This window comes from Lagopus leucura, unplaced genomic scaffold (genome assembly GCF_019238085.1).
Source record: "Lagopus leucura isolate 7727_CA_CO unplaced genomic scaffold, USGS_WTPT01 Super-Scaffold_100055, whole genome shotgun sequence".
NCBI classification, from domain to species: domain Eukaryota; kingdom Metazoa; phylum Chordata; class Aves; order Galliformes; family Phasianidae; genus Lagopus; species Lagopus leucura.
The window spans coordinates 308,290-318,111 of record NW_024962301.1 but is presented as its reverse complement, the minus strand read 5'-3'; the positions used below and the strand labels follow the sequence as shown (position 1 = coordinate 318,111).

General features: G+C 54.2%; 1 protein-coding gene across 1 annotated transcript in view; it reads left to right on the top strand.

The window, feature by feature from the left end:
* TBX3 (T-box transcription factor 3) overlaps window positions 1-6,912 on the top strand; it is an 11,810-nt gene extending 4,898 nt beyond the window's left edge. Inside the window, exons 4-7 of the mRNA XM_042886175.1 lie at window positions 1,544-1,620; window positions 2,937-3,094; window positions 4,288-4,991; window positions 5,341-6,912. Coding sequence (XP_042742109.1) covers window positions 1,544-1,620; window positions 2,937-3,094; window positions 4,288-4,991; window positions 5,341-5,790 — 1,389 coding nt within the window. The 3' untranslated portion in view covers window positions 5,791-6,912. The remainder of the gene's footprint in view (window positions 1-1,543; window positions 1,621-2,936; window positions 3,095-4,287; window positions 4,992-5,340) is intronic.
* Window positions 6,913-9,822: the final 2,910 nt, after the last annotated feature.

Sequence of the window (9,822 nt, the reverse complement as noted above, 5' to 3'; positions counted from 1 at the left end):
TTTTTCTGCTCCCCGGTGTGGGGAAAGGGGGAAGGATGGGGTGGGGATCGCTGCTTTCAGTGTGGATTTAATCTAAGACGCATCAGAAAAAGAATCTGATCCGTGTGTCGAAAGACAGGGGGGAGAGAGCAGCGTGGCTGGAGATTTTGTAATTCTTCCTGGCCTTTGTGCTGTTTTAGCTCCTTTAACAGCAATTGGCAATAAGGCTGGAGTGCACGTCTGGTTCCTATTATTATTATATTATGATATTTTTTTTCATCCTGCAGTGTTTTATTATTTTTTGTGGTGCAGAAATATGCTCTGATCAGAGAGGAGTATCTCGCTCGAAATGAGCTGGAAGGTCTCACAGAGACAGGGTGAGAAAGTTTGCAGCGCTGCAGACGCTGCCTCCCCATTTCTGCCACTTTATTGTCGCTCTCAACGAAGGTGGCACATTTGGGAGCCTGGCAAAAGGCGAATTTACAATAATTAAGTCAAGTGGAAGGAAGTGAAAGAGCCAAGAAGGGGCTCTTATTTTGCTGTCTATAAATTAGAACTTGGTGTGCATGTGCCTGAAGAGCAGAGCTGTGCAGATCCCGCTCGCTCCGTCCCTCCATCCGCTGCCGTCCCCCACGGCCCAGAGCCAGGCATAAGGAGGGGCTGCACCCTTCCTTTCCTCAGATCCCCTCTCTGGCGGTGCTTGGCACGCGCTGCTCTCGCTTTGCTCACCTTTTTGCAAGAAAACGAAAGGTGAACGCGTGCAGAGCAGACTTTGCTTTGGGAGTTACACATGGGACTGTCCGGCCGGCCCGCAGCTGGAAGCACGGAGCAGCAGCCCCAGCCAAATGCTCTGATATCACAAAGGGGGTTGGAGGGGGGGGGGGGGGTGATGGGGAGTGGAGGTCAGGAGCACTGTCCAGATCGCATAGCTGAGGGTCTCACCTTTTCTGTCAAGGGTTTTCCCTGCTCTATCTTGTCTATATGAGCAGGAGGAGTTGGAGGGGGGAACCTGGGAGCCGGTGCTGCTCAGGGTCCAAAGCTGTTTGCTCACTGGGTCCCGCTCTCCTCCAGAATTGTGGAGCAAGACCGGATCCCATAGAATCCCCCAAACGACCGCCGAAATCCCTGCCAGCCCAGATCAGCCCAAATCAGCCCGCTCCTGGCACCCCCAGAGCCCCAGCACACGCACACGTGCGGGGCATAATGCGATTATACGAAGTATTTTATTATGGCGAGGGGGTGGGTATGATTCCTTTGCGGTTTAATTATGGCATTTAAAGAGTTTAAGCGCAGGCATAACTCGCATGGATCGCGTTGCATGGCTAACTGAACGCCGATGCGGCGGTGGTGATGTGGGGCTCCTTCATTGCCACCACTGCCCGACTCACCGGCCAGCCCCAAAACGCAGGGATTCACCCCAAAATCCCGCCCTGTGCACCGGCTGCTGCTGCCTGGGCTGTGGGAAGTGGGGAGGAGGAGGTCGTGCCGGTTGTTCTTTCACCAAATCTCCTTCTTTCTGCCCCAACCTCGCTTTTGGTTTTCTTTTTTCCTTCTCTCCCTGTAGATCACTCAATTAAAAATTGACAACAACCCCTTTGCCAAAGGTTTTCGCGACACTGGGAATGGAAGGAGGGAAAAAAGGTGAGTCTGGAAACATACATGGGCGCCTCGTTTGGTTTTCGTGTGCAAGGCTCAGAACATGACCAGAGGTTAAAATCACCTCGCGTTTCCTACAAACCACACATCCCCCCGCCAAAATTAATAAGGATCTCATCGTTAATAACGCCAAACCGATTGCACGTGGGCTCCTCCGTGCTTCCCCCGTTTACTTTTTGCATTGCACGGGAAGGCCGGCAAGAAAGCGGTGGCTGCAGATGAAGGGGAAAGGCGGTGAATGCCACTGGGGCAATGAGTTTTCCTTTAGGTCCTGGCAGGAATATCTCACACCCCCACACGCTGTGGCTGGGATGGAGTGGGGAGAAGGGAGGGCAGCTCAGATCTCCCCCAGCATTTTCCTACTGACTCTCCTGAAAAGCGTGGAGGAGAAACGTAAAAACAAACCACTTTGATAGGACCCTGGGAATATGGAAGTAACACCAGTAGACCGCTTTGAGTAGTGAACGTGATTTTTTTTTATTTTTTAAATACTGGCCAAAATAGAGAAAGGGATCTTTTTTTTCTCCCTCCACCCCCCTCCCCCCCCAATCTTGATGTGGAATAAGTCATCGTTTTGTTTTGTTACAGCAGACAGGATATTTTAGCCATTTGCAATCAGTTTTAGATAATGAATAAATATGTCTGTTCCTTTTCTTTCTTTAAAAAAAAAAAAAAAAAAAAAAAAGGAGGGAGAATGGGGGTTGTAATGTCAAACAAGAGGCCTTTCTCCATGCCCAGCACTCAGCCCAGCATACCACACATGCACACACGCCAGCTCCTCTTGTCCGTCAGTGTGAAAATAAAGCCAATGCTGGAGCCACAGGACGGAAATGATTTCTAATTTCTCTCTAAATATAAATAGATTTTACTCCGGGTTAATTGTTGGTGAAAAGATTACATAAAGTGCCTAACAAAATAACCACTTCCTAGCAATCTTAGCAACCATTAAGATGGCTCATATCTCTGGAACATCCTCGCGTTTTAAAAGCTAATCTCCAGGGAACGGTTCCCTCTGCCACCCCCCTCCCCCCCCGCCCCCCTTCCTATTCTTTAATATCTGCCGTACTCAGGATTGCTGCTAACAGCTTCCAAGAAATCTCCTCTCATTAGCAGCCAAGCTCTTGGCTCTGCCTGCGAGCAGCGCATTCCCCCGAGCCCCCGGCCCCTGTCCCCCCGCACACCCCACCCATGGGGTCTCTAAGGGACGTGGGATCCCCTTAGAGGACATCCCTATGGGGTGTTGGGGGCCTGGGGTGGGGGGGCAGGGTGCCGCTCTCCCAGCAGCTCCGTGTACCCGGCAGGAAGCAGCTGACCCTGCAGTCCATGCGGGTGTATGACGAGAGGCAGAAAAAAGAAAATCCCACTTCAGACGAATCGTCCAACGAGCAGACAGCCTTCAAGTGCTTCGCCCAGTCCTCCTGCCCTGCCGTGCCCGCCGTCGGCACCTCCAGCCTCAAAGGTGAGCGCTGAGCCCCGGCCCTGTAGGTGCAGTAGGGACAGCCAAGTCCTGCTCGGGGGCACGGAGCTCGGTGTGCATCTCTGTGCCGTGGCCACAGCCCTCCTCCTGCCTCCCCTCGGCTTTCTCTTTCCTTTCTCTCTTCTCCCTTTTCTTTCTCTTCTCCCATTCCTTTCTCCCACTCTTGTTCTTTCTTTTGCTTTGTCTTTCCCAATCTCCTTCTTTTTCTCTTTTCCCCCTCCTTCCTTCTTTCCTTATTTCTCTTTTCTGCTTGCACTTTCTTCCCTTTCCTTCTTCCCTTCTCCTCCCTCTCTCCCGGCCCCTCTCCTGCTCCTTCCTCCCCTCCACGCTTCAGAAAGGAGCCAGCTCCGAGTCAAGGGAGCAAAGACAGACCACGGGGCAAAAGTTCAAAACTGGAGTCACTCCATTAATATTCCTCCCTGAATCTGTTATTAGAGGAAGGATCTTTCCCCTGGATACAGTCCCGAACTTTGTTATAGAAAAGTCCCCCTCTTTTCTTTCTCTCCGTACGGGCTTGGAAGCTGTCTGCAGTTCTTTCACATGTATTAATCCGTCCGGGTGGGGGGGGGGGGAGGAGGGGGGGGGTGGAAGAAAGGGGGGGGAAGCGCAGAAGGAGGAGGAAACAACCTCTTTTTTGTTGTTGCTTTACTCGTTTGTTTAAAGTCCTGCCGAGCCGAGAGGAGGGGAGCTGGGAGGGGACCCGAAAAGCAAACTAGATCTTCACACCTGGGGCGCTGAAATTAGGAGATGAAGTGCAGAGGAATCCGGCAAGCGTTTTGGGAAGGAAGAGAAGGGGGGGTCCTCAGCTTGACAGAGGCTGAGGAGGGGGAAAGCTACAACTTTCGACCGTCGAAAGGGCTTCAAAGTTTGGAAAAGTTGATAGGAGACGAACCCCGACGGGGCGGGCGGGCGGGGTTTGCCGCCCCCGGGGTGAGCGGTACGGCAGGCCTCGGGTCCTCGGGCTGTGCGGAGTCGGCGCGCTAACACCAATGCTCGCTTCCCGCTGGGAGCCGGGGCGGGGATGGGGTGGACGTATTTTTCTCTTAAGAAGCGATCCCCAGCTTTGTCGTTGGAATTGCCGGCCAGCCAGGGAGCGTCCGCACCCTGCCGCAGCCCGGCGGGAGTTAGGGACGCGCCGTGCCGGCTCCCAGCCCCGGGCCGCCTTTGTCTTGCAGATCTCTGTCCCAGCGAGGGTGACAGCGATGCCGACAGCAAAGACGACCCTTTGCTAGAAGCCAGCGAGTCGGGCAAAATCAGCACGACCACGGCCACCACCCCCGCGCCGGCCAGCTCCGGTGCGGCCGCGAGCGACGACCCCCGGGAAAAGGGGGGCAGCCCCTCCAAAAGCCACTTCTTCCCCAGCGACTCGGCGACGAGTCGGAGCCGGGAGAGGACGGAAAAAGCCCCTCCGGACTCCCGGCACAGCCCGGCCACCATCTCCTCCAGCAGCCGGGGGGGAGGCTTGAGCGGCGAGGAACTGAAAAGCCCCCTTCGGGACGGCCCTAAAGTAGACGAGAACCGGCTGCTGGGCAAAGAGCCCTTCGCCCCTCTCACAGTCCAGACCGACAGCACGGCACACCTGAGCCAGGGACATTTGCAGAACCTGGGGTTTCCCCCTGCTCTGGCCGGCCAGCAGTTCTTCAACCCTCTGGGAAACGGGCATCCACTGCTGCTGCACCCCGGGCAGTTCGCTATGGGGGGAGCTTTCTCCGGCATGGCCGCGGGCATGGGTCCGCTGCTCGCCACAGTGTCGGGGGCTTCTGCCGGCGGCTCGGGACTGGATAGCACGGTGATGGCCACGGCGGCCGCCCAGGGACTCTCGGGAGCATCCACGGCCGCTCTGCCCTTCCACCTGCAGCAGCACGTCCTGGCCTCTCAGGTACGTTCCGACGGCCCCAAGTGGGCAGGTTCTTTCTGCCGCAGGTTTCCCAGTGTCCCTCCGAAGCAAGCGGGGCACCTCCCCTCGCTGCATAAGGAATTGGGTTGGGGGTGGGCGGGTGTGAGGCTTTGGGGAAGCCTCGCCGCTGAGGAGTGGCCCAGGTGGAGCCCCCAGCTCCTTGTACCCCACTCCGGGCAGCCTCGGTGCGGGACCAGGCTGAGCCTTCGAGGTTCCGGGGGTCCGGAGCGGACCTGACCGGTTTTGTCGTTCATGTTGTGGAGGGGAGAGGAGGGCAGAAAGCGGGCGCGCGTTGCTAACACTTTTTCTCTCCCTCCTTCCCCTCCCGCAGGGCTTGGCCATGTCTCCCTTCGGCAGCCTCTTCCCCTACCCCTACACCTACATGGCGGCGGCGGCGGCGGCTTCCAGCGCGGCCTCCAGTTCTGTGCACCGGCATCCCTTCCTCAACGCCGTGCGGCCCCGGCTCCGCTACAGCCCCTACCCGTTGCCCGTGCCCCTGCCCGACGGCAGCAGCCTCCTCACCACCGCGCTGCCCGGAGCCCTGGCCGCGACCTCCGGAGAGACCAAAGGCAGCGCTCTGGCCTCCAGCCCCGGCGCCGTGCCTCTGGACTCCGCCTCGGACCTCACCAGCCGCTCGTCCACGCTCTCCTCCGGCTCGGTATCCCTGTCCCCAAAGCTGGGAGCCGACAAGGAGGCGGCTACCAGCGAACTGCAGAACATCCAGCGCCTGGTCAGCGGCCTCGACCCCAAGCAGGACAGATCCCGCAGCGGCTCCCCGTAGCCGCCAGCTCATTTCAAACCAGTCTCGCAATGCACTTTGTTTGAAAGAAACCACATCCTCCATCCCGCCAAGCCTTTCAGCCCTCCCTCCTATCCTCCCCCCTTTCCCCTTTTTATTTTATTGGTTTTTTGTTTGTTTGTTTGTTTGTTTGTTTAAGTTTTATTTTTAATATAAATCGCCCGGCGTCTTGTGGGCGCTGATCAGCAAAAAGTGTCGAGCTGGGGGAGGGGGGGAGGACGGGGAAGGGCCGGGCTGGGAGCCGGGCCGGGGGCTGCCGCACCGAGGGGCCGCCGGAATGCGTCCCACCCCCCCATCCCCCTTCTTCACTGTCTAAAAAAATATTAAGAACGGGGAAAAAAAAAAAAAAAAAGGAAAAAAAAAAAAAAGCAAAAAAAAAAAAAAAGGAAAAAAAAACCGCCTGAAATAAAGCGAAGCAAAACAGCGAACGGACGTATAAATAAAAGAAAGTAAGCAAAGCGATTTTTTTTTTTTTTTCTTCCTAAAGAAAACTGTATAAGCAACTCTCATATCGGTCATTCGCCAGTTGTTCAGTTGTTTCCTGGGCGGGTTGGTAGCGACAGCCCTCTGCGTCGATATTAAGGGAAGCTGTGTGTTTAAAATATTATCGTGATGTCTGAGAGCCACTCGGTGGCTTTTTTTGCATGTTCCGTAGTAGTCTGCTTTTTTAGGGGGGGGTTACGTTTTTATTTCGTTGGGTTTTCGTTGTTTATTTCTGATGCTCGTTTCGAATCCCAGGGACAAAATAATGATAATAATAATAATGATAATAATAATAAAAACGAAAAGAAGACCCCTCTTCCCTCTCCCTTAAAGACCCTCCCCGTAGCAACAACAATAAGAAGTGTAGCTGGAAAGAAAAAAAAGAAGTGGATTTATTTTATCTGAAAACCTCTGTAGCTCGACTGTAGGTTTATCACAGCTTTCCCTCTTCCATTGTATATGCAATAACAAGGTTTAAACACGCTGAGAAGAAGAAAAAAAGCGGACACTATTATTAAAGCAAAGTATTTATGTAATTATTTGATAACTCTTGTAAATACGTGGAATATGAATACTCGAAATTAAACTTTAATTTATTGACGTTGTACATATCTCTGTAAATACGGCTGCAGCTGTCTTTTGTTTTCTTCTCTTTTCATTTCAAGTCGGTTCTCCTTTACCTCCCCCTCCCTCCCCACATCCCAACTCCGACTCAGAGCAGCCCGGCCCGAACCTGCGGGTTCCGAGCTCAGCTCCTGGCTTTCTGTTCACCCCTCGCAAGGAGCCGCGGCTGGAAGAGGCAGAGGGGCAGCGAACAGCGTTCATCAAAGAGCTCACAAAGAGAGAACGGCGAGAGAAACCGCGACAAAGCCGCGCTATGGCTTTTTAAATCCTCGTTCTCCCTGGTGTTCAAGTGCTACTTTCCGATTCAAATTTCGACCACGGGAGGAAAAAAAAAAGAAGGAAAAAAAAAAAGGGTTTTCTATACGTTCATCGGCGACAACGGGCTTCTGCAGGCGGCTCGGGCGAAAGAAAAGATGATGGCTGGAGGAATGTCTTCACTTTGCGTTATTCTTTCCCATTTCTTTGGTGTGTCAAAGGGAGAAAACAACAACCGCCACGAAATGCGATGGAGTTTTACTACTGTGCTTGCTGTTGTCTTTGTCTGAGTGGGTGCGTATTTTCTTGGCTTGAAAGTCAGGTGTTGGTTCAAAGGAAAAAAAAAAAAATGAAGGGATATTTTGTGCGATATCGATGTCGAGAAGTTTTTTTCTTTCTTTCTTTTTCCTGTATTTTTCTTTCTGTTTTTTTTTTTTTTTTTTTTTTTTTTTTTTTTTTTTTTTTTTTTTTTCTCTTTCTTTCTTTCTTTTCTCTCTCTCTTTTAAAAACTCGCCGAAGTTTCAAATAAATTTTTATTGAAACGTGCCGGGCGTCCCGTGCTGTGCCTCCATCCCACCTGCTGGCCGTGGGGGCCGAGCGCTGCCCCCACTCCCCCCCCGCTGTCCGCTCCTCTCAATCCCCGCAGCTCATCGGGGAAGGATCCCGCACGGATCGGCCGGGGAAACCCTCGGTTTAAGCAAGCGGCTTAATGTACCTTTCCATCGCCCCCCCCCCCCCACACACACACACACACACACACTTCTTTTAAAGCGGATCCAGAGGGTACTAAGTCACCTCTTTTAATGGAACGAGATTAAGTGGCGTTTGAAAAGTTAATGAGAACGGCTTAGCGATGCTTTTATCTGTCATAAATTAATAAAACAAAAGTGAAGAATCGGAGAATAAATAGGTTAAAATTTAATGCAGAACCCTCCCTCAAAAGTTTCCAGGTAAAGAGTTCCCGAGCTGCTGGGGTTACGGAGCAGGGGATGGATCCTTCCAGTCAGCACCTGGCTGGGGGGCCGGGGGGGTCCTCCTGGGGTTCGCCCCTTTGTGCTGTGGGGCTGAGGATACGTTGAGAATAAGCTCTGGAGCGGCGTGGTGCTGGGGGGGGACGTGGGCTGGGCGGTCACCGGGAGCAGAGAGAGGAGCTGGCAGCCCCCGCCTGCAGCGCTGCCAGCCCGTGAGCACATCCCTAAGCACAACATATATATTCCTCCTCGTTAAAGAGATTTCCCCCCCTTCAACAGTTAGTGGCCCGTATATTGGAAAGTGATTCATCCTCCGCCAGTAACAAATATTATAAGGATGTACTTCCAGCCCGGATCCTGTTTTATGCTCTGCCTGCCCCTCGGCCTCTGGGTCCTGTGCCGGCGAGAGAAAGAAGTGCTCAGGGGGAACGCGACCACCGAGCATTTTCCCCCTTATTTTCAAAGCAGCTCCGCCGGGCCCAACCGTGCGGGGCGGGGGGGGACCCCTGGCTGTAGCCCCCGGCCGCCTCGCCCGGCCAGCTCCGCTCGTTTTTGGGGCAAATTCCGGCAGAAAGGGACATTTCCCCACCTTCGATTGAGAGCGGCTGCCGGGGGGGGGGTGGGGTGGGTCCGTAGCCCTGAGCGCCGGGGGTCACGGGATGCTGAGCACATCGGCCGGGCACCCAGCGGGACCCTCCCGCGCACCTCGAGCACTTTTCCCTGTTCATTTCGTATCCTTCGCTTTTCGGGGGATTATTCCCATTTTTAGGGGTGTATTTGAATCCTGGGACACACAGCCGGCCAGGTTGCTGGGGGTTTGAACTGAGTGGAGTTTTTCTCTCTCCCACCCCCAGGATTTTTCGTTCCCTCTCCCCACTTCCCAGCCTGCCCAAGGTGAGAGCTGGGGAAATGCCACGGTATGCCGATGTGCCTCGGAGAGAGGTGGGGCTTTTATGGACGGAGAGGTGGCGTCGGGGCTGGCAAAAACAAAACAACAGCAATTCAAACAAGCAGGCTCCGGGCTGCATCCCCACGAGATGGATGTCGCTTGTCACCCAGATCCTCTGCTGTCTCCGGGGTTGCCGGCCCCGGGTGGGGAGCACAGCGGCCCTACCAACCGCCGTGGCCGTACGATCACCCCGCAGCCTCGTGGTTCAACTTTCTCCCCTTACAGCAGGCAAAAAGGCACCTTTCAGCTCCACACTGTTATCCCCCCTCCATATCGTTCTTCTCATTCATTCGGTTTCACGAACGCCTGCTTGTTTTCCCTCCCTTCCTGCTTGTCCCCCCGCAATCTCCCGCAAAGGGAGGCCGTTGTGGTGTCTGTGTGGGGGGGAGGGGGGTGGAGATAGATTCTGGGAGTCGGAGAGGAAACTCAGCGCTGATCCTGAGCAACCAAGCCGCCTCCTCCTCCCTTTGCAGGCACCAGGTAGCCGCTTTGCAGGCGGACCGGCGCTCACTGTTGTGTTTTAGGCGCTAGGGGTGCGGCCTGATTGATTCATCCCCCCCTTCCACGAGCCTAACGCTGACCTCCCCCTCCCCATGCCCTTGCAAGAAATCCGTGTACCGCAGGTGTAACTCTGACTTGCAAATGGCTTTATCTCTTGTGTATCTTATTTGTATATAGTAACGTTAATGAGTAACTCTTGTGGCGCTTGTGGATGGAGGTAAACAGCGAGCA